Source organism: Rhea americana, unplaced genomic scaffold, assembly GCF_003343005.1.
Source record: "Rhea americana isolate MKP2758 unplaced genomic scaffold, rheAme1 scaffold_33, whole genome shotgun sequence".
Classification (NCBI taxonomy): Eukaryota; Metazoa; Chordata; class Aves; order Rheiformes; family Rheidae; genus Rhea; species Rhea americana.
Window position 1 is genome coordinate 1,625,656 of NW_028186457.1, and position 24,658 is coordinate 1,650,313.

At 40.3% G+C, this 24,658-nt stretch overlaps 1 protein-coding gene across 2 annotated transcripts in view; it reads right to left on the reverse strand.

Annotated features, from left to right (window-relative positions):
* The window catches only part of SMARCAL1 (SNF2 related chromatin remodeling annealing helicase 1), a 39,723-nt gene that overhangs the window by 2,397 nt on the left and 12,668 nt on the right, over window positions 1-24,658 (reverse strand). For both annotated transcript variants that reach the window (XM_085310973.1, XM_085310972.1), the window contains exons 8-15: window positions 22,600-22,758; window positions 20,777-20,842; window positions 12,188-12,328; window positions 5,982-6,200; window positions 5,091-5,161; window positions 2,756-2,858; window positions 1,386-1,568; window positions 461-561 (exon numbers count right to left, since the gene is read on the reverse strand). In XM_085310973.1, coding sequence (XP_085167099.1) covers window positions 461-561; window positions 1,386-1,568; window positions 2,756-2,858; window positions 5,091-5,161; window positions 5,982-6,200; window positions 12,188-12,328; window positions 20,777-20,842; window positions 22,600-22,758 — 1,043 coding nt within the window. The remainder of the gene's footprint in view (window positions 1-460; window positions 562-1,385; window positions 1,569-2,755; window positions 2,859-5,090; window positions 5,162-5,981; window positions 6,201-12,187; window positions 12,329-20,776; window positions 20,843-22,599; window positions 22,759-24,658) is intronic.

Sequence of the window (24,658 nt, forward strand, 5' to 3'; positions counted from 1 at the left end):
ACCAAGGAACAAGAGGAAAGCAGTAATGCAGCCCTCCTCCACAGCTCCCTGCCCAAGAACTCTGTAGTCAGACTGCTGCTCAGACTTGATCCATGATACATCAAATGATCCCCAGTCCCTTTTAACTTTGCTGGAAATTATTCACAGTATCCCAATGTATGAAAGTTCTGGGATGTGTCTAAGACACATTCCTTCTCTTTACTCAGAGAGTATGAAGGTTTTAAATACATCAACTCCCCAAAATCTCTCAAYAGGCCTTTGTCCTGCTTGTCATCCACTTAGTTACATCCATGGTGGTCTGGCCATTGCCACCTAAGCCTGCTGTTAAGCTGGTAATTACTGTTCCTTCCCTCACAGAGTTGAAAAACAATGCTAATATTAAGCAACGGAAGTCACATTACGCGACAAACAGTGAAAACAGGTAGAGGGAGAACTAAAAGGGGCTCTCTCCACTTCCTACCATAAGAAGTCATCTGCTGTGCCTTTAGCCACCAGGTAGTGAACATTAACAGAGCTGGTCTGTCCAATTCGATGTGCCCGATCTTCTGCTTGGATCAAGATCTTTAGGTAAAAATATGACAAAGAAAATGAAGTGAGAACTTCAACATTACAGAAATAATGTAAGAACCATATAACAGGGAGCTCTCAGAGCTCTCCTTTCTTGTGCTTGTTACTATTTCTTGTCTGGATACTGCTAACACCTGGAACCCCAATACAGACTAAGCCAAGAAGTTACCCAGTGCAGTAGTGCCCCTAAAAAAGTACTGAGCGTTTCTCACAAGCTGGTTTAAACCCTTATCCTCCCTATAGTCAGCAAGGCTTCAGTAATTCAGGAAATGAAGCTCCTCATGTAGGACTCACTCCCAGGAAACTGCAGAGTAACATAAGATTATGAAGAGATAACTTGAACTCTCTTGAACAGAGGGCACTACCTCCGCTGACTGTCCACAAGCTGCATTCGCTCACAGAGCTCTTGTCCCTAGGTACTTGCTGCCAGATGCAAAGACAGATGTATGCTGCTGCTATTAAGGCAAATTGCTAACTACCCTGGGAAATTCCATGCTCCTTCTGCTTACAGAAAAAAGCAAAGGGTCAGTACTGACGACAGGCCCTTTCAGGTCTTGGCTAGGCAGGAGGAGCTGATGACAGCTCTGCCAAGTTGAGAAACAGGAATTTATTTCCCTTTCAGGTCATCCTCTCCAACCAGTGAGCTGTTTAACCAGTCTCACTGGTTCAAGCCGAGGCAGTTGGGTGTGCAGAGACAAGCATCATGGAAAGAAAGAAAACACCAGAGGAAGACCCCTGCCCATTGTATCTGCTCCCCAAGCTCCAACATTTCTGCTCAGCAGACAGCATCCAGCCCATCCTCCCTCCACATGCCGTACCCCTGGATTCCAGAAGAGCTCTGCAAACACCACCAGGTCCGCAGCAGACAACGTCAGACCCATGTTTGCAGCAGTAAGGGACAGGACAGCCACAATCTGCTTCTCTGAGAACTGGAACTTCTGGCACAGAGATTGTCGCTCAGCTGAAGGGGTGGAGCCATCAATGCGAATGTATTCAACACGCTGAGAAAAAGACAAAGAAGTCACTTAGCTGCCTCATACTCTCTTCCCCTTCTCCCTGTTCCATGTTTTAGAAGAATTTTCCTTCTCTTCCTCATGCCAGGGCTAGGAAAGTTAAATAATAAAAGGCAACAAATTGAAGGGTTTTAAGACTTTTCCCTATTTTTAAAGTATAGGCACTATAGCTCAGTATCTCCCCTCTGTTCACAATGTATGATTAACTTTTGCACCCTACTGCTCCCCTACCAGACCCAAGTAATAGAAAAAGACAGCAACAAGCTGGCAACTCAAATACAGTGAAAAGGGAACTGGTTTGACATAAGCTGAACCTTGCAGCGTGAGGACATGGGAACCTAGACATCTTAGTCGCACCCTCAGGAGAGGTGTGAAAAACTTGGATGATGCAGGACCACTCTCCACTGTCCAACCTCTTTTATCTACTGGAGGATGCTGCTATAAAGGCAGCAGAATCACCACTGTGGTTTACAATTTGGAGTATTGATTTGAACCATCCTTCACAGTGTCCCAACACAACCCAGAGATCTTTAGGGGCATCCAAAGAACTCTCTCATGAATCATTAGCCAAACCATTTTTCAAGTCATTTGTCTGCTCTAACCACTACCAAGTCTCAGATGAGCACACCAATTCCTACATAGAGATTTCAAAGGGCAAACAAATCAGATGAGATAAGCAGGGAAACTCCATAGAGACCTATAATCCCCAATAGATCATCTCTCAGATCTGTGCAGTCCCCCCCACAGTAGTCCAATTCAAAAATGTAAGAGCACCACAGTGTCAGAGAAAGGCAGCCATTGTCAGGCTTCTGTTGCTATTACTTTCCCCCTCTGAGGAAAGCCTCGAGAAAACCACAGATGGCCACACATGGTAACACTTTTCCAGACAGTCAAAAGCTCCAAGCCAGGTGACAGATCAGCAAAGAACATTAAATACAACAAAAGCCCTTCAGCTAATACAAATKGCCTCCCATGAGGCATTTTCACTCTGAGCTACCTTGGTAGAACATTCAGAAGAGAATGTGAAGAGAACATTCAGAAACGCAACAAGTAGAAATTGTCTGTGCCACTARCTTTCATAACCTAACTGATCAGCCATAACCCTGAGGAGCTCTTAAACAGTTCTGAAGTTGGAATAGTGATGAAGTTAACGTAAGTCTCAGTCAAGCACTTACTTTCTTCTCCAGCTCTGCAACTATTGCATCCAACACTATCTTGTGATGAGCAAACACCAGGAATTTATCTTTCCCACTCTCCAGTAACTCCAGGATGTATTCGCTACATTAAAGAGAGGAGAAGAAAAAAAACAACAAACAAAACTCTGCATTATGAGGTAARAGAATACAGGCTTTGCTCACAGCAAATTTAAAAGTTGCTGTTCATCCATATACAGAAACCAGGAAACAGGTTAGCATAAAAGGTTGCATTAATATGCAAGCAGCATATGATTCCTCTAAAAATTAAAAAATCTGTAGGAAAACCCACTCATTTTCTGGACCACAGATAGACAGCTGCCTGTACTTGTACTTGTGTATGACCAAAAACCATTGAAAAATGACTTCGCAGACCAATCCACTGGAAGTCATCTACACTTTCTTGACCATTCTTTTCACTCTTCTATATTTTTTTAACTCCTGCATAGTAATCTGCAGGCAACTATTCTTCCTATAATTACTTAGGATGGTGTTCATTCTAGAAAAGGCCTCTAAACACATGGCATCAGGATATCCCAAAAGCCATTTTTCTTCAAATTGACAATTTACCACAGTTTAACAAGCTATATACATCAGCTATTTTTAGAAGTTATGCATATGCATATCAGCCAATGACAAACGAGAGGTAGTAAGATTCCTTTTAAATCAAATGAAACAAGGTTAATTAAATTAAAACATTTGGTATTTGCTGTGGACTAATAGTGTAATAGCGTACTTATATATGGGTTCTGCAGTTCAGCTGATATGTAGTAACTCATGAAGTAATCAGGTCAGCTATGAACTGGAGCCTGAAAACACCTAAAAGCCTAAAATTTGTAACTAAGTATAGTGACAGCCATCAGAGCAGATGATACAAATGTCATCTTCTCTTTAGAACAGCAAAGCTATTGCCAAAATCAGCATTACCATGTTCTTTGCTAAATACAACACAGCTTAGGTCAGCAGCAACTGGCAGAAAACACTAAGTGGGATTTCCAGCACTATATTAAGATAGATCAGTGCTTTGCAGCCAACTCCCTGGGTTCTGTCGTGTTCAGATCCCAGTTATGATAGTATCTTTTAACAAAGAAATCTGGGAAAAGAGGACTGCTGCATTTAAACCAAAACAAATCCCCAAATGAGCCTTCAGTGTAGCAACCAGATGCCAAGACATCACAATTATTCAATACCTCATCTTCATATAACATCCTCATTTAACAAATGGCCAGTCGTTTCAGTGACTGTGCACAGCAGCCCTGTAAAAAACTGTCAAGAGCAAGACATGGGAAGTGCTGACGATCATAAGAAAGTAATAGTAAGATGGCATTGTACATGATCAGATTATAGTATTTTAAATGCTACTAAAACCCCAGAAATKAGTAGACTATCTCCTGCCTCTCAATGTCCAGAGTCAAGCAAACACCACTTCAGTTTTATATTCAGTTCACAATTGCAACTGAATATAAAAGGCAGAAACTCTTCGAACTGTTCACTAACATAAAAGGAAGAAACTCAAAGAAGTGAGACCTGGGACTCTGAAGTGCAGTTTTGTGCCAAAACAGACAGATTCCRCAGCAAAGTCTGAGACTGTGAAATCACACAGTGCACATTGGCAGGTCCTAATATTCAGAGGGCACGAGAAGTAAACTGTTGGCATGCTATCAGCATCCTTCTTATTAAAAAATCATCCAAAATGACCTAACATGACTCCTTTACAGTCCCAGCAGAAAGAGTAAGGATGAAAGGGCATTAAAAGTCACAGAAGAAAGTTATTACCAGGGAGGAGAGAGTTCATAGCACACCTATGGAAGAAAACTTTTCTTACTAAGGTCCCATATAAGCTCCGTGGAGGAGCTAAGCACTTCAGGAGGTGCTGTGATATCTTAAGAGCACATTAAAACTAAAGCTCAATCTGTCTCATTAGCTTCTTGGATCAGAGTTTCTGCTGCAGCAGGATTGCAGTCTTCGTTTTCCTCAAATTCTGTTGATACTTTCAGTTTCATTATWCCATCCATCCTTAAACTGAAATAGGGTCTGAACACCAGGAAACCTGATCCAAGACCCAAACACAGCGTAATTTCAGATTGCTCAAATGACACTGTTTAGATCCATATCTGGAATGAAATCAGAAGACTCATTCAGCTTAGGAACTCAGAGAAATAAACATTTAGCACACTGTAATTCAAAAATTTTTTTTGAACTGGCTTGAGACTATGCTTCACATCCCTGCACTGTTATCTCTAAGGCACCATTTTCCTGTTCTCAGGGGAAAAATATATTTTACTTGGTAAGAATGAAGCACAGACATGTAGCTTACATGACTGAGTGGACTTTAGCTTCTGCTGTTCTGCTGTAGAAGAGGAGAAGAGCTTCCTTTTCCTGTTGTTTCTGCAGAGAGGAAGATAAATTTATGTGAGTCTCAGAACTGCTGTTTCTTGTTCTTGCTTAAAGATCTGGGATGTCTAACATTGCTAACAAACACTGTGCTAGGAAAAATCAGCCTGAAAATCACACAGCGYGGGGAGTCTTCTATTACCACTGGGCATAGCAGATACTCACATACTCATGTTTCTGYGACCACTTCCCTCCCTACCCCCAACCCAACTCCTACAAGTTGGATGACAAGCATATTACAAATATAGTTTACTTGGGAAAGCATTTTCCAACTAAAATGGTATGAAACACTAACAAGTCCTTATAGATCTGCATTAGGAGTTTCGGACATGCGTTTGCCATCCATAGAAGAGAAGTAAATGTAAGAAGACATTCATCCCATTTTTAGTTACAACTGTGTTCCACAATGCAGCTTCAACAGGCTTTGTAAGCTGAATGAGATACAAGGCAAGACAGAAGATTAAGTACAGAGGCAAAAGCAGCATAAAAGATAATTACAAAGGATTAATAAGAGAGGAAAGAAGAGAGAGCAAATAGTACTTGACTGAAAGGGACAAAGCACAGCACTTAAATCAAAAGGGGAGAATAAAGCCAATCTGTTTTGATTGTGCTGCATATTCATTTAGAATTGCGCTCTCAACAGCTTTTAGTTGTGCATTCATGTGGGGTAAAGCTCTGACCTTCCTTGGAACAGGGGATACTGTTTTCCACTGATGTTTTTAATTAAATCTAAAAAAAAAGCAAGTTCTCCCAACCTGAAAAAACGAAGGCACCTGAAAAACCAATGGCTCCTTATGAAAATAATTTGACTTACACTTTCATATCCTTTGGCCATCTTCTTTGCTGCAGCTGCCAAAATAGCTTTGGTTTTTGTGTTAATGCCTTCAGGAGCCACTACAATCATTTTCCGTTGCTTTGCTGGAAGCTGGGAAAGCACATCTGATTTGAGACGTCGGATCATGATGGACTCTTCGAGCAAAACTTTCAGTTCAGTTAAGTTGGATGATCCAGAGTAGTCCCAACCCCATGGCATCTGGCAAAGATCAAAGCAGTTATCAGCATCAAACTTAAAAAGACCGAGTCTTCTCATCTGGAGGCAATCTGACAGTTGAATAAACTTCCAGGAAAACTGAACAAGGCAAGAACCTGCAGATCACTAGAAAGTATAAAAAAAACTTTCTCTTAAAATATATATATATTTCATTCTAAAAGGACATATGATTAATACTGCCTTCAAAACAAAAACCAATTGCCCTGTCTGAACATAGATTTAAAAGGAAAAGGACTGGAGATGCTAAAAGGCCCAGCATGTATTTCAATATTGTATTCAATTTACAAAAAGTGCTCATAGACTATGGGATGGATATGACTTTTGTCTAGTTGCTTCCCTGGAATTTTTATAGACAAAAATAGCAACGAGATAGAAGGATATAAATTAATCCCTCCAAAATGGGAAGGTAACTTGCAATTTCTCTTTCCCCTATCTACAGGTATTCAGGAAGGTACAGGAAGAGAAACTGGAGAGAAGGGGAGAAAGGTAGGGATCCCTACAGAGCACTGTGCTGGTATCCATCCTCACCTCACAGGAAGATGTTTCTGCTCCCCACTATCTGTGGGCAGGCCTACAGAACTTGGTGCATTTTTTTAAAAACAGATTTTAAGTAGGCAGAGACAAAAGTCTTCTCTCGTGGCATGAGGACAAACAATTTGAGTGCCGGAGCACTGGAACAGCTTGTCCAGAGAGGTTGTAAAGTCTCCTTCTCTGGAGATATTCAGAACCTGCCTGGACGCAATCCTGTCTAACATGCTCTAGGTGACCCTGCTTGAGCAGGAGGGTTGAACTAGATGATTTCYAAAAGCCCTTTCCAACCTCAAACATTCTGTGATTCTGTGATCCTGAACCCAAATGCCTTCACAAAGACCCTATATTTGTCTGACATGCCCAGTAAATGTTGGATCGAAATTGACTGCTTTTCACTGTGGTCTGTCTCTTAATCTGCTTCTTGACATATTCCATTTCTACTGCTATCATGTTTGTCTCAGAGGTTTCCAACTCTTGAAAAACAAACAATTTTTGGCTCAAAATATACCATTCAAAGGATCATCACTTCAAAGCTCCTCCAAACAACCCCTTTATTTTCTCCATCTTAAAGCACTCACTTCCATACCTATGCTCCTATGCTCCATTATTTTTTGCATAGACAGGATATATCTGTTGCATTAATTTTAGTTCATCACTTCTTTCCTGGAGAAGAAATTATAGACTGTGAGGTTACCAGAAAGAGAATAACTAAGCTGACAACCAGTGGCACCAAAATTAGTACATGCCCCTACCTACCAAAACATCTCTCAACAACTTGTCTTGATTTAAAAGATAAAGGGGTAGCTTCTTACTGAAGTTTCACGAATAAACATATAAAACAAAACTACAGTAAAACTGAAAAACCAAGGAACAACAACAACAAAAAAGGTATCTTCCTCATAGTTCTAGTTCTAAGCCTTATTTGCAGCATCACCAAAAAAAATCCCAAAATACAAGCTCTGATCTTGGAACAACAATCAAAGYAACCCTTACACATGCATAAATACACATACACGCTCCTGAACTGCATAAACAGAAATGCAAGGAGCCTCAGCACCAACTACTCTCATCTGCTATTCTACTCCTATTACATTACATTAATTGCCGACATAGTTTTAACCTTAAAAATCCTTCATATTTTTTTTGTTTTCCCCAAGAGAAACCTTCTACAACATAGAGTTTGAAGTAAAACAGGAAAACACTCCGAAACATTCACTGTACCCTCCATCCTGCTGTAGAACAGAGGAGACAACATAATTAATATCAATTAGGGGTTAGTAACATTGCTGACTTTATTAATAAATGGTGCTTTGATGGAACAGGGAAGAGAACATGCTATGAGACACAAAAAGAATAGGAATCAAATGGGTCACAGACAATTAAGATCTCTCTGATATTCAAAAGTGAACCTTCCTTCTGGCTGAGATATAACAGGAAAATCTGCAAGGCTATTTCCATATTGTACTGGTCTGAACCATGAACAACTTCAGATTCTGGCATCTACAGCCATCACTGCAAGTCATTTGACTTAATTTATTCCTACACAATTACAGTACCTTCCAGATATCTGTAGCTGGTTCACTCAAGCTAGAAACAATTCAAACAATTGATACAAAGCCAGTTTGAGTCCTGTAGAGTTATGAATTTGGCTCTGGAAACAGTAGAGTGCTATACAGCTAGAGGAAATAAACCCACTTGGATCTAAGCCAGGCTCTTGAAAAGCCAGTTGGGTATTAGTCTACTGCTTCTCTGAAACCASGAGTGTGACACAGATACGTCCCCCTCTGAGCCACAAAAAGCTGTCTTAAATCTAGCTGGACTTATTAGCTCTAGGTATGCCACATGCAAGCTGACAGTGCTGAGCCACAATCTATGCCTTCTTTCTGCATTTCTTGAAACTCTGTAGAGTCAGCAGATGTAGAGAAACAGCTGGGACCTGGTGCTACACTCAGCCTAACAAGCCTTTGCCCACACTCCTCAGTGTAGGCAGCATGCAGTGATCACTGGATGGGAACTAAGCAGCAAGGCCACTAGGCAGCTGAGCAAGACCTGCTATGGGGTCTGCACCACTCTCCCCAGTGCACCTCATTTTACTCATGCAGCTCAGTTTTTTTTCACTTTTCAGTTGCTTAATAGACAAGCAATGCACGTGATTGTGTCCACATAGCACAATTCATTTCAGAAAGGTAACCATCATAACTGAAAGAACAGGGCATAGACAGAACACATATACTACCTACTATCATATTAAAAAGTATATAGAGGCACAATCCCAACAGTATATTCTAATTACCATACTTCTTTTACGGCAACTGCATTACTGAAGAATTTGCAAACAGGGAACATGCTTGTTCTGAGTTGTGCCTAACCAGTGACAAAAAAAATGGTTGTTCTCGAAACTATTACAATATATTAGTATATCCTAYCAAAAAAGAGAGAGAGAGAGAGAAAGAGAAAGAGGGACATTTATTTGCCAAAATACACATCTGACTTTGGTCTGCAACATTCTAGAACAAATGCATCCAACTGTGATTTTCTTACCAAAGTGTTACAGCATCTTAMATGAGTCACTAAACTTATTAGTGTTAGAAGAAGCTGCCAAACTCTTACAAATTCAGAGCATGTGCTCATATAGAAATTTAATATTTGCTAACATCTACCAGTTTGAAAAATAAATTCATAGTATGTATTTTGAGTAACAGACTTGAGTTATTTGGTAAATAACCAGGTGACATTTCAGTTGCTGCGTTTTTAACAGAGATGCTGAGAGGTTGAACAGCAAACTGATAAACTTTAATGTTTTTTCCAATCACATCTGCCAGATATTTGCAGTTTTCTACCATGAAATCCATTCTTTTCAAATGGGAAAATTAACAGGATTTAGTTTTAAATTAATGGTTCAGGTTTGTCAATTTTTATTTAATCTTACAATGCCATCAATTTATTAACACCAAAACATTTTCCATAGCACCTTTCATCTTGATAGATTTTCAAAAGCTTTACAAAACCGCTCTTATTCTGTGCAAAACCATTCCCTCCAGCCATTTTCAGGATAGAAGGAAGAACCTATCTAAATAATGGAAGCAAAAGTACCACAACAGTTCTTCAGAGTTCAACTCTAACACCATTTCAGGTTAGAGCCACAAAGGAATGAAGGAGATACTACAATCAAAATATCATTTTATTCACTCTTAGTTGAGTGGATCTATGACAACCCAATATTCAGATGTCTCTTCTCCCCCCCCCCCAATCCTAGCCCTACATCTCCATTTCCAGCTGTTCCTCTTCTCCAAATAACAAAATTCTAAGTTCACTCTACCATTTCCTGACACTAACTGTAGTAAAATGTCCCAAACGAGCACTGAGAAGACCAGTAATGTTGAACTGCCTAGTAGAGCTGGGTCAAACTGAGAAACAAAAAATGTACTAGCAGCCCAGCAGAGCCTTTGAAGGGAAGCTGATACAGACTGTGACCTCCATGCTGAGTTTCACTGTAGGCTGAAAACTCATTTATACAAAATACACTGCTTACAACCTGAACTGTGCAGAACAATTTTATTTTTATTTTTTTTACCAATTCAACATCCTACCTGAAATCTGTATGCCTTGTAATTGAAGCAACAGCCAGGCATGCAGAACTTTACCCTCAAGGAGTTTATGGGACTCCAAACCTATTCAGACTCACACACTGCAACTCAACCTTTCTTTTTACTGAAGAAAACGAAAGGGGTTAAACTGCATCTCTTCATTTCCCTCTAGGAGGCATTCTGGACACTGCTCAGACAGGAGTCTTTCAATAAAGATAATGAAACTCAGTAGAACATGCAGCCCTCCCTCTCCTTCCCTCCCTCCCTCTGAGCTTTTCCTCCATATGATCCCTACTACGGATGGAGATGTAAGACGTTTCTGTTCTCTGTCGGGAAAGTAGTGCATTGCTAGCATGAATGCTATCACTTTCCGGAACTGAAGCTCTGTATTGTGATTCTGCATGCTAAATGACCTTACTTTATGGTCATGGTATGGATATGGTATCAGTATATCTGTACTAAAGCCAGTGAATTGCTTACGTATCTTGCACATCTAGATGTGCACAGAACAGTAAGCTAGCTATGAAAGGAAAAGTGGGCACTTAGATGTAAGAAAAAGGGAACCTAGCAACTTCAGATGGGATTGCTATAAAGTCTTCTTAATGGAAGCTTGCCATGCATTAGCTACCAAAGAGAAAATTTGAGAAAACACACAAAAGCCCTACAAATAAACACAATTATTTTTATAGAATATATTGACGATAATCAGTTTTTCTGAAAATATTTTTGTGTATTTATGTGGTCATTTGGCATTTCCAGTATTATTCCATTGAGTTACTGCCTGATCTTATAGAAAATGAGGTACAAAAAAAATGAAGTGGCTTACTTGAGAACAAAGCAGAACAAACCAAGGTTGTGYACTGCAGGCCCATGGTCACATTGCCAAGCCACTCTACGCTACAGGCCAATCACTATACGCTTGTCTTGGAGGAGTTAGAGGGCAGGCCAGATTAGAGGGCTCTTGTTCCAAATTAGAGCTCAGTTGTGACTTTGGTTCCCTTCTTTGTGTCTATATAATCAACAAAAAAAAATCTCAGAGACTCAATGTACAACAGGCAGCAGCAAGAGCTCTGCTCCTAGCAGCATGTGTTCCAATGCACACAGCACTCCTAAAGAAGGCAAATCCAACCACAGATTAACTACCCATGTGTTTAGAGCAAAGGAGAGACTTGCCATCATGGCTGCTATTTCTGGCTTCCTGCAAAGCTGAAATCTTGCAATGCCTCAACTTAGCAGCTCTGCTAAAACTACAGTTAAGTAGCTGGCAGAGAGAAGTTAATATATTTTAAAGTTTTATTGCGGTCCACATTCATGGCCTGAACTGGGAGAGGGTAGAATACAAAGATGGCCTAGAATCTTCATTTTTTATCTACCTGGAGGCATAAAATCCAAATTCCTAAGCAACAAAGGCCTTACATTGATTAAAGCAACAGTTTCTAGTCTGGTTTAGCAATTGTTTAACAATTAGCCCAATCCTGTAGCTGCTCAAAGGGCCCACAGTGACTTTGCCCATTCAAAGCACCATAGAGGTAAGCTCTTCTCAGATCAGATTCCCTTCCAATTTGTCATGTAGCTTTTTACTTCAATGTCCTTCCAGGGCAGATTTTGTAAAGAAGCTTTAGTGCCTCTATGTCTCAGGTCCACTTTTTATTTGCAACACTAAGAGCTTCTCGAGTTGAGAGCTTTCAAGATGTTGTTGTAGAGTGAAAAGGAGACCTTTCTCAAAAAAACAACATGCAACATCAGACAGGAGAAGGAGAGGGAGGAATAACCTCTGCTTCAGGGAAACCAAGTTGTTTACAGAGCTGCAGTGTCCCTGAYTGACACCTCCCCACCATCCCACTGAAGTACCTTCTTGGCATCACAGTAGCGGAGGCCGAAGGAATGGAACTGTGGGAAGAAGGCTGGCTGGACAGCCACAATCTGCGTGTAGAGCTCCGCGGGCCGTGACATGGCAGGGGTTCCCGAAAGCAAGATCACTCTCCTAGCAGCCTAGGAAAGCAAAATGGAACATCCTCATCATACAGCTTCTAACATAAGCAGCACCTGCTAAGAAGAACCCCCCTGCCCCAAGAGAAAACCCCAGAACCATTGTTCAAGCAGTCAAAGGGAAGAATATGTCACCTTCCAAAAAACACGGTGTAAAAACGCTTCACTCAAGGACAGTGCTTTAAACTTTTAGAAAGAGGAACAAACTATATTGCTTCTTATTCATCATTCCACATGCTGGAAGTGAAGGAGACTTCTACTTTTGACACTACTTTGAGAATTCACATTTACCCACTAGACACGTTAATATCTTACACTTGGCTACAGCCAAGACTCATTTGGTCTCAAATGTCACTGAAATATGACACACACCCCTCTCAGGCACATCCCCACCTCCAGAATAAGTTCTTTCATAGTAAGTCTGCCAAAGCAAGCCACAAACAAACTGTCTTGCTCACCAAAGCAGAAGAGATCTAGATAAGCGGGATTGTTTTTYTTGCTTTTAGTTCTTTTTTCTTTTCAAATTCTACCAGCAAGGAAACAAAAGACAATGCTGCCTGAAACAGAGCTAGAAGAYGTCTACCTGGCAGCCATGGGGAACCTACATACTGCTTGTTGGACACTAGAATGTGAGTTAATAAAAAAGAATCGTATAAGATTTGTTTACAATGCTTTATATGGGAGATAGGAGGGAAGGCCAAAAAAAARATTATCTAAAGTAGGTGATCCCAAAGAGTAAGTGGGAAAAGATTACATCATAGTACACAAAAAAAGTCCAAGAGGTATTTTTGCCCTCTTCCCTCCAGTATTATATAATTCTATTATTAGAAAAGAGCTATGAATTCCTACTGCTGTAAATTCACATATAATGGTTAAATTACACATGCCTTGTAATTTCCTGCACGGTTTAATAGCAAGATCATTAAAATAACAAAGAGATTTGAGTGACATCTCTACCAACAGCTCATTCACATTTAAATGAAAAAGAAAATGAAATTCTCTTATCATTTCACTAAGATCTACCAGTCACCCAAATCTATTCAGTCAATTCATTCACTCGCCAACCAAATCTTGTGGAAAAAAGTTCACAGATCAGCTACAGGAAATTAATTTCAGGATTCTTTATCAGATACTTATATACAGGCTGTCGTCAAAGTGGGACTTCCCTTCCCCCTCTGTCCAAGCAGATCAGGAAATATGGTCACCATCAGGATCAGATAGATCTCATTTTTTTAAAAAAAAAGCAGTATTTTTATTAAACCAAGTAAGAGAAGAGGTCAAAACTTTTCACATGCAAGAAGGCAAGTGTTAGTTCAGACAAGACAGAAGTCCCTATCCCGATCAAAAAYGGGACAGATCAGAGAGGCTCAAGAATTATCAGATCTCATGAGAGAACAAAATRATAAAGCAGAAAGAGTCAGTTTTTAAAATGAAGCTAACAGAGAAGCACAACTGAGCAGAGCCTGAAAAATATCCAACGCTTTGCAGAATCTTTGAGAAGTTAACTGACACCACCCCRGGAAATCTTTTGAAAGGCAAGACAAGCCCATATTAGCAGAAAAATTCTGAATTAAATTTCTTCCTCCCAGACTAGCAGAAGGCCACTGCTAGCAAAAAGTAAATGTGGAGATTACTCGACTATCTGCTCACAGAGAAAGAGACCAAGTTTAAGATGGAGTAGGAGGGAAAAGCATAGTTGCAATTTCACAAGAAGCTCTTGGGAGAGACAGCAGAAGACAGGGACACTGGCATGGAGACAGGCACTGAGTGGCTGTGTATTGCCTCAGCTCCTGCCAGCATCCCCAGTCCTATGAACTGCTATCCTAAGGGTGGAGTGAAGACTCCTGAGAGCCWCACTCCCATCAGGAAGGAGTTAACTGGCTGGACATCAATGGCTCTATTCACAGCACCATGATCCGCACCACTCCCTGCCTCAGTTCCTAAAAGTCAGAGGGAATTCAGTCTCTGTGCCTCCAATGGGAAAAGCTCCACTTCAGCTGGAGTTTCTAGGAGTAGTAACATTAAAAYAGGGCTATGTTAGAGTCATGCAGTTAGAGGAAGACTGAATTCCGAAATAATTCAGTTCAACAATGATGCAGACACCTGYTTAGTAGTAAGTGAACAAGTCAGCTCACTTCAGATAACCCTGGATCAAGCTAAAGCAAGCAGCATTCACTCACAACTGACCAGGACATACTAAATGCAATATAAAAAGAAACAACTGTACTAAAACTTCTTATACATTTCCAAAGCTCCTCCACTTGGAAAGTGAGATGAGGTTCGAATAGTGATTCCTCAGTAGTAAAARCAATTAGTTGGAGTTCTTGTTCCTTCCCCTATCCCTAAACAGGCACCGAAAAAGGGAATTATTTACATATTGTTTGGATTCTATACTCGTCCAGTTGCTGCTTCTCTATGTGCAAATTAATTTTTTGAACAGCTAGGGTAATTAACCACTGCATGAACTTCACCAGGATTGTGATAAATCTTCTATAAATTAACCATTTTAAAAATCAAGATGTGAAGTTAAAACAAAAAAATCAAATTTTTTTTAAAAAAGCAGACACTATGTCCACAAAAGCTATGAATAATTTGAAAAAAATTAATTCCAAGTTAATTCCAGAAAAATCCTATTGGGCATAGGTGATCTGTCTAGTTATTCCAGTTGTCCTTTTCAGTCTTAAAACCCATGAAAGAAGGGGTCCAAGAGAGTAAAACACTCCTATGGAGACRAGGTTTCAAGTGTTCAAGACTTATTTGAATCCTGGATGAAAGAGATGGGTTTGAATCACATTTCTTTTGCTAGTGGCAACTCATTTTGAATAGATGCCAACAAGGATTTGCTTCTGCAGGGAAATCTCTCCTGATCACTGCTTATTCTTGTTTCCTCCTGAACCTTCTGTGGTGTCAGAAGTGACAGTTTACCCTCTTTCTTCCAAGGCTTATAACAATATGGAACAGCAGCTGCAAAAATAAAATCTCAGCATCCAGCACGGACTTTCTAGCAAGAGTTGATCTGTCATCAACAGTTACGTATCTCCACACAGAACTAACAGCAGCTCCCCATCAGCATTTAGGCATGCCCTGCCATCTTCCCCACCAGCATTCCTCTCCCTCGTGTATCCCTGCGACTGTTCTTACAGCTACTTTCTTAGATTACCTAAGGGAACTCAGATGATGATTTGATTAGTGGATACCTGTTTTGTAGCCCTCATTTATGGAGCAATGCAAGACAATTGTGATATTGTGGCACCACACTTGCACATGCAATACATCAGCCAAGGTTTAATTCCCCAGCTGTGACAATATTTACAAAAGTTGCTTTTGAAAGTCAAAGAATAATTTATGAGGTAGTACCCCCCAGTGACATTTACTTTAGAGGTCAAAACCCAGCACCCAGCTGATTCCAGGGGAGTGAGTTATAGCAGTTATGCCACAAAGAAATAATTAAACATGCAAAGAGCCACATTAACATACAATGACTCTCTCTGTTTTAAATGAATTTCACAGCATGAGCTCTGCCATATGCTAAGAGACTGACACATTTAGTGTAAAAAAAAAAAAAAAAAAAAAAGAAGGCTGCTTAGCCTAAGAAGAACATATAATCCTGACAAACAAAAAATTTGAGAGGGACCACTAATAACAGAGAATCACTTGATGAAATGGCAGATTTGATAGAGGGAAAAGGTTCTAGTTGTTTTGGAGAGTCTATTCCTGCACTTGGATGAGATAGTAACCCACATTTCATAACATCCAAAAACTATAAACACCTTTTTGTTTTCYTAAGCAACACAAACACAGAATGTGTGTCCAGTGATGATCACCTACAACTGGAGTAAGCTATATGACTTCTCTATTTCAAGAAGGCAGGGAAATAGGAAATTGAGAACAGAGCTAAAGGTGCAGGATTTCAGACAGAGTTCCTTTTCTCAGGGTGTGACAATGAGCAAAGGCTTCTCTATCCAGTCCCTATGGAATGTTAATGTCCAAGGACAGCAGCTATTTATTTTACACTGGAAAGGGAGATCCTTCACTCTTCACCTTCAGCATTGACCTATTTCCCTCTTTTTGAGTGTCTCTTTGTTAAAACAAGCACATTCAAAGAGTATCAGATTCCAGTTACACAATCTCTTTGGACTTTAATAGAAACAAAGACCCTTAACCCTGCCTACATCAGGACGTGCATCATGCTATTAGCCTGAACAGCAGCTCAAAAGGAATGCTCACGTGAGTAACATTACCCAAATGCTGTTGAACAAAGCTCATACAGTACAATGGAAGTAAGTCCATTTTATACCACTGGAACCTTTAATTAGGTATTACTTTTATTTATCAGTTTCTAATCCAGTTTTACACTATAAACTTACTATAAGGCTTCCAATATCTCATCCATGTTCCATTGGGACATTCCCCAGTTTCCATTGCCTTTGCGATACTCCATGCAATTACAGAAGAACAAAGACCATGCAGCATTTTAGCCGGTCACAGGATGTAGAATTCTTTTCACCCAAGTCCCCAGGAGACCTCCTCACAGATCAGTGAAAAACTTGCACTTTGTTGTTTCTTCTTCATCTACTTCCCCTTGGGCTTTGCTGTTTTCTGAATACTGGTAGCACACATAATCCCTCTCAATGCTCATGTCTGTGGGCCAGTCTAGTCTTGAAGGAAAAACCCAAAACTTGTATAAAAGCTGGAACACCACGACATTTTTTGCCTCAGAGGGGGACACGCAGGGCAGAGGGAACAACCAGTATTGACAAAAAGCCCAGGAGAACATAGTCCCAACCATGAGACCGAAGAAAACCAGCAAGGTGACAAGTAGATCTTATTATTGATTGTCACACCTCGGGACTAGGGCAGACACAACCCTGGCTGAGCTGCCATTGTCAGGTCTAAGTCCAACAACATGAAGCTATACTCACTTTGATATGAATAGAAACAAGAGAATAGGACCCCTTTGAACACAAACTTCTTCCCCCTTGAGTACTATCAGAGATGATGAAGCTGGGGACAGATCTCACATAGCTGCTGGCACAGACTGGCCAGCGTGAAAGCTGGCTGAGTTTGAAAGCAGGATTTTAACACATGCCAAGACATCAAAGGACAATTTTCTACTACAGCTTTCAATCCATCCACCTCCATATTTTTGGAGGGATGCATACAGGCTATGTACAAACTCTACCACCTGACTTGGCGTAGGCAGATAAGCATTCTCCTCAAAGAACAAGTTGGCACACTCACGAGTTTGCACATCCACAGGGAACTTGAAGGGAATAAGAAATCTTGCTGCTGCTATTTCAGCTCACTCTACTGCACTGCTTGTGTAATGGTTAGTTCCTCCCCCCCCCCGCCCTGAGTTTTAGTCAAAAAAATAATTGGGCACAACACATCATATGCTTATTCTAAAGTGATGGTAATTTGGGGCAAGCTACCAAGTAGGGAACATGGCATTGCATACATGCAGCTGTTATACAGACACAGTAAAAAGTCTTTCTGATCTCACTTCCCACTGTCCTTAGGCAAAACTTTCCCAAATCTCTGTCATGTCGGTAGCAAAATCTGTGATAAGTCATTGAGTGCTACACAGATTTTAAGAAGTTTCATTTTTGTTAAATATAAACAAAACCTCTACGAGTCCCCAGCTAACGGACTTAGACCACGGGTTTAACACATAGCTCTGCTTGACAATGCCATACTGCACTTGCTCCACAATATATGCAAGACAGCAGGAAAAGATGAATTATAACTGAGAGGTTTAAAATATCATTTTGTTTTGAACAATTATCAATGTCTTCAGATATGAAAGATTAAAGTTAGGCTTAAAATGCTGTAATCACAGGCTAAATATTTCAGTGATGGAGATTCAGTCTGGCTATTTAACAAGGCAGATTCAAAGTTAACAACCACATCAAGTCATCTTTATTATGGATGTATTGATTTAATCCAATAATTATGCAGTTCTGTGTAGACACCCATAACACTTTTCATATTTCAGTTAATATTCAAATGGAGAAGCCACAAGATTAGATTCTACCAAAATAAAAAGAGTCCACTAAGTATCAATAGAAGGGACACTATCAGGCTTGAACATTTCAATTTAAACCTGGCCAGTGTTGTTATGGACTTACAAATCTTTGTAGCAACTAAGGACTAAAGATCACATTTCTTATATTTTTTTCTTCTTTTTCCCTGCCCATAAGCAGTTCAAGACTACACTTTCAAGCTCAAATAACACATCACTACCTGCTATTCTAGAAAGTTACTGAAGCATCCCATGGGATATTTGGTTAGAGTTTAGGGGTATCTCATAAAGCTYGCATTATAGCAATCAAGGAGGCTTGAAGCCAGGAAGACCACAGCCTGGGAAAGGTTCTGAACCTCCTAAGCCTAGAGAAGATTTTGGCATAAAAATGGCTTGATCAACCCAAAAAACATTAGTTTCACTTGCACGGCTTTCATCAGTGAGGACCTGGAAAAAAACAGAACTCCTGTGACTAATTCTTTTAGGCACCTGACTTAGCTTTCATTTCTTTAGGAGGTTGGGAATCTCATAGGACTAACTATGGCAACTATGGCAATTTAAGAAAGTTTAAAGCAGATTAAGGCCAGCAACAGTTAAGAGTGGCAATGCCTGGAAGGCAGACACAGCCTGAGTCAGCTCAAGGACACTGGTCACAGCACTGGCATAGCTTCACATTGCAACCTTAAGGCAGGCATGTTGCTTCTGGCATACTAGTCCCTACTGAAGGGCTTCTCTTGAGACACAGCCTTATCTGGAATCTTCCAACCTCCTACCCTGTGCTCCTCTGTACTGCTCCAGTCCTTTTAAAGAAAGGAAAGTAGAAGCAAGAATATTATCCTCAAGTCTCAAGCTTTTAGCAACAATTAAGAGCAGTACATTTATCAATTGCTGTTATTCAACAACCTCAAAGTATCCTGTAAAACACTGATGTGTTCCCATTTTTACTATATGACTATTTATTACACTGTCACATTGCCCTGCTATCTTGATACAGATGACACAGTAGTTAAATTCAGCATTCAGACAAACTCCTCTCATCTTAGCTGTTCTTTCATATAAGAAAGTATTGCTGTGATGCCCTGTGCCAATAGTGAGTACTACATTGCTAGCAGTTGAGGAGAAACCTGCCAAATGGCCTAGTTTCCTGGACATCTAATAGCAAATGTTCTTAAAAAGTTCCAGTCCTTTCTTACTGCATGCTGTTTACAGGTGAGAAAATGCATGGCACAAACATTAAGCTCTTAACAGTTTCAAGAGACTGAAATTCAGTTTTAGAAGTACCAGCTCTCAATTCTGTATGACCAGTGATATGACAGCATAAAACTAAATTCTCAGCAGGTTCATAAAGGTGATTAACCTCCATTTAATAGGATCCCATCCTTCACTCTTATACCTTGTAGTCTACAAATGATTTTGGGAATATGATCCTTACAAAGCTACACATAGGAAACAATGAGGCTACTTTCTGAGCATTCTGTAGTGAGATGAAGTTGCTACCTTCCACTATTTTAGGACATATATCCCAGATATTGTACTTCAAATTGCTCATAAAATTGGGCCTCCTACTCAGTTTCCAAACATTAGAAGCCTGAAGCATCTCCAAAGCCAACAGAGGACAAGCATCAGGCCTTTAAACAGAACAATGAAGCTATCGTTACAAAGACAACCATCTTTGGCTTAACATTAACAATCTCCCAAATAAAAGTTGGTTGTTATAAAGCCATGACAGATCTTCTCTTTTAAGCACACTTACTGGCAGTTGCTGAAAAAGAACTAGATTTATCCTCTTCTAAGGTACAGACTCTGCTATGTCCTCGATCCTTGGACATCAGGCAAATATTAAAATTTTTGTTTCTTCCACCACCCTTCTGTGGGCCACTTGTCTTGCTACTCCCACTTCCTCCTTCATTTCAGTACATCTAGCCAGTGGAACACTCCTGAATTCCAGCCACACATGTATATTGGAACTTGCAGTAACACACCAGAGCCCAAGCCCAAAGTCACAGAAGGAACCCAAGTACTTTGATACACAGAAGCAATTTGAGTACCGCATATAATTGATGATGATTACTTGCTTTAAATAAGCTGCCCTGATACGACTATATTGTTTGTACTCTCCAAGAATACATCCAGTAAGTTTTGGCATTCCCTTTTCCCCAGGGGAAACGAAACTCCCAGTGCCATAAGACAAGTCAGTGGCAGTAGCAGGATTAGATCAAAGGAGCTTCTGGATCTTTTTTGTCGGGCCTTACTATCAAGCATTCATATGGAAAGAGGCAGCTAAGGCAGAGACAAATTCTACTCTTGGATCAATAGCGCTACTTGGGTTTTCATTGGCACAACAATAGATTTGAGCTGCTGACTCCTAAACCTGGTATACAGAGCCTTTAGAAATGAACTACTGAAGGTTTGGCGCACAGCATACGCACCTTGAGAAGAGGCATGGCAGCTCGGCATCGTGCAGTTTTTATGTTCTTTAGGAAATGAGATTCATCCTGAAACAGAACAGGCACAAAAATGAAGAGAATTCTGAGCCACAGTCCAGCTCCTGGATAAAGAACAAATTCCTAGCATCCTTCTATATCTAATATTACAAGTCTATCATCATAGAGGAGGTTTCAAGCACTGGGACAGTTATATCAAATTAAGCGTGAAGACAGCAAGGGGAGCAGCAGGCTTCCTGTACTAAAATCCACAGCTGCAAGCAAACAGAACAGGAAATCAAACCTTAAAGTCATGAATCTCAAACAATCACAGCAAGTGAGTAGAGTGGTGAGGAGAAAGGAGGAGAAAGAAATACCATTTTCACCACTGATACTCATTTGMCACTACATGTCCTTTAAATGCAGCAAACACAGGAGGCCTACACACTGCCACTTCCCTAAATGAAAGGGTTAACGAGAACCACATGAAAAAGAAATCTAATTAGGATCCAACTGTTTTTCCTGATAGGGCTCACCAGGTGGATAATAGCCTCCTACTTGAGACATCACCCCCAAACAGACTCCACTTCTACTGTAGCTAGGCAGAACTTAGACACAAAAGTAATTGGCACCCTCCAAGGGTACACTCTCATCTTGCCACGTGTGGATGAGCAAGCAACCATGCATTCAAGACAGTACAACTGCGTAGCCTCCCAGGCACAGCTTTCTCCCTCCCAGTTAACAAATAAGCTACATTAATGGCCCCATCATCAAAAAAAGATTGGAAGAAAAAGCAGGAAAGCACAACACTCAACAGGACTATTCTCATCAAAAACAAGTATAGGGTCCAAATCTGAATATACAAACACAGAGGGAACATCTGTAAGCTCAGTGCTGGTTAGAAGAATCAGAACAATAGTCCCAGAACCCAAGCTCTTCCACCCCAAGCAGCAGCACACACAACACAGCAAYCTGCACTTCCACTCTCTTGGCAAAATGTCTTGGGAGTGGGTGGGGAAAACCAACATCTCTTCATGAGAAGTTTGGTTTCCACGGTCACATCTATTCCCATCGTCCCAGTCACTGCTGAGAAACAAAAGGGCTATTAAGTTCCAGTTATCATAATTTTGGAGACAGGTGCATCTGTGAGCCGAAAACCAGGCTGAGCACATTCTATGCTCACAAGAAACTATGTTGACCCTTTTGGTCTCTATTGATCCAGGCTGGATTTTAAATACCAGATGTCTTGAATCTTTACTAACTGATATCTAGAAAAATGCCTATTGCCATGGCTCCTAAAAAAGTTTAAAAATGAATTTCAAAGTCATTTATAAAAGAAATGATACAAAAGATCAAATAAAGCTTATCGCATGTTGTCAGTGAGACAGAGGTAAAAGGAGATTTTTATGCTTTAACCTCTCAATATCAAGCACGTGGCTATCTGGTTTACCAAATAAACACTGAAACCAGTCTGAAGTATGATCCCCTTACACAGATAAAACTCCAAAACTATTATACTGACACATCATATGATGCACTCTCTTCTGTAGCCAAAGAACATGCCCAACCATAAGGAAATCAGAAAAGCATCATACCCAGTAAAAGAGAACAGCTTCAGGAATCAAAAAGGCAAATAGCCTCTACTAGTTATCTCAAAAGGTTTCAGAGTAGACTACTACTTCTAGTCATGAGCAGAGTTGTGATCACAGCCAAAATTACAAGATAAATTCAGTCCTGTGCAAGGTCTCCTTGCACCTCTGTTGTACAATACAAAGGTTACTCCACATGCAGCATACAATTAACCTGAAAGATTCTAGTACAATACTTACAATAATAACTACTTGGAAAGTGCCTTTGAGTTGCTTGTCCATCTTGCTGAGGAGGTCAAAGCTGATAATATTAATCAAGCTTGCTGTTAGATTGTCTTTGCCAGTCACTATGACATTGGTGCTACCTGGACTCAAGGATGGAAGCCACCTGTGAAATGCCTGCAGGAGAAAAGAGTGATTAATTGCATTCCAGTTCTCATGTGCTCTGTCAGGATCCCCAAACCCTTCATAAATTATAACTTGGCCCCCTGATGAATGCTTGGAACATGGGGCCCCCCTACCCACAATTAAAGATCAGCCAGGAGCACAGAAGGGGTAAACCAACAYCATCAGTAGCAGGAAGCTCAAGCACAGAATCCAAGCTCTAAAGCCAAATCCACCTTTTGAAACTAGAAGACTTGAACAATGTTTATTCTTACTTCTTACTGAAAAATGAAATTCTGATCTGCAGTAGGAATGTGCGTAACCTCCTGACAATTTTACTCACAATACTCAGAGCCAGAATAGGAATGCGATGACCACTACTGGCAGGGACATTTACAGTTTTTCCATTCGAAAGGGGACTTCAGGCTGTGAGATACAGACTTCTAGGCAGTAAATACTTCACGTTGCAGCAGCGTTTACTCCACAGTGACAGTGAAATACAACTCTTCCTGTTTTTTTTTTTTTTAARAAAAGAAATAAAATCTACTACCCCTCCCGCTATAAATAAAAAAAAAAAAAAATCAAGCTATCAAGCTGACACCTCAACAGCTAGCCGCTCTGTGACAGCAACTGAAATACATATGGTGATAGTTATTCAAAACAACATCTCCCCACACACAAGCAGGACATCTTTCCCAAAACCTACTACARATTACCCCAGATTACAGCCTATAACAAACATCACCTACTTCCACCTCRCTATAACTTAAGACTTGCGTCTTTCACAAACCCACAGAGGAACACAAATAATTTTAAAGCAAACGTCCTAACATAACATTTCCCATAACAGCCTCCTGGGGCAGGCAAGATGGAAAGAAAATTGACTGTTCAAAAAGAACACCTTGGACTATTTAAAATCTCTTTGAGCAAGATGTAGGAGTTAAGCTGCAAGTGTCCGGTATTTCGGGAAACTGCTGCAAGTTGATCCCAGTTGGTATTCAATAGGAGCCATGAATTCTGGTATAGGTGTTGATCCAGAGATTTAGAGGTCTTGAAATCTCTCTTTTCCTTCACATTTCAAACATAGTTAGCCTTACTGCTTTGTTCAGGAAACTGCAGGAATTTTCACGTTTTTTCTGTCACTCAAAGCTTTGTTGCATTACTAGACGTGAAAACACAAGTCAAGATACTCTAACAACCAGGTTACAGCATAAAAACAGCAAACCCCCAACTAATATACTTCTCATCAATGCAACATCCCAGGAAAAGATAATCTTCCATCCTCTCCTGCTCAGGCATGAAATTATTAACCTAAAACTTCGAGTTCATCTTTTTCTTCCAAAACAAACTACCCAGCAGCCTCACTGTACAAACCATGACATGGTGATTTCTTTCAGGAACATACATTTCCCATCCTTATGGGCTTTGAGGTTTCTGATTAAAGCAATAAAGGACTGAGAGGACTTCGCAGCATAGAGTGGACAGGCCAAAAGACATATCATGACAACACTTACTGATGATAATGGGGCCTCTTGAATAGAAGGGAAAATCCCAGCATCTGGGCTTCTATTCTATTCTTTCTATTCTAGAGCAGGTATGTCCTGCTCTAAAGGGCTTGGATACAACCACTAATTTCTTGCATGCATCTATTGTCTTTGGCACTGATCAGTAAAATGCCTCCTTGAAGCCAGCTGACTTGTAGGAACAAAACAAATCTTCACCGCATTGGGTCAAAGGAGACATCTGCTGCCATTTTCCTCCTTTCCAACAAATCAGTTGGACCACAAAAAGAATCAGCCAATACAAGACGATAAGTATATATATCACATAGTCAATGTCAAGGAATTCCCCCCCTCTCAAGTTTCTAAATGGGTAGATATTTTATTTTCGCCTCATAACATACTTTTTAAAATTT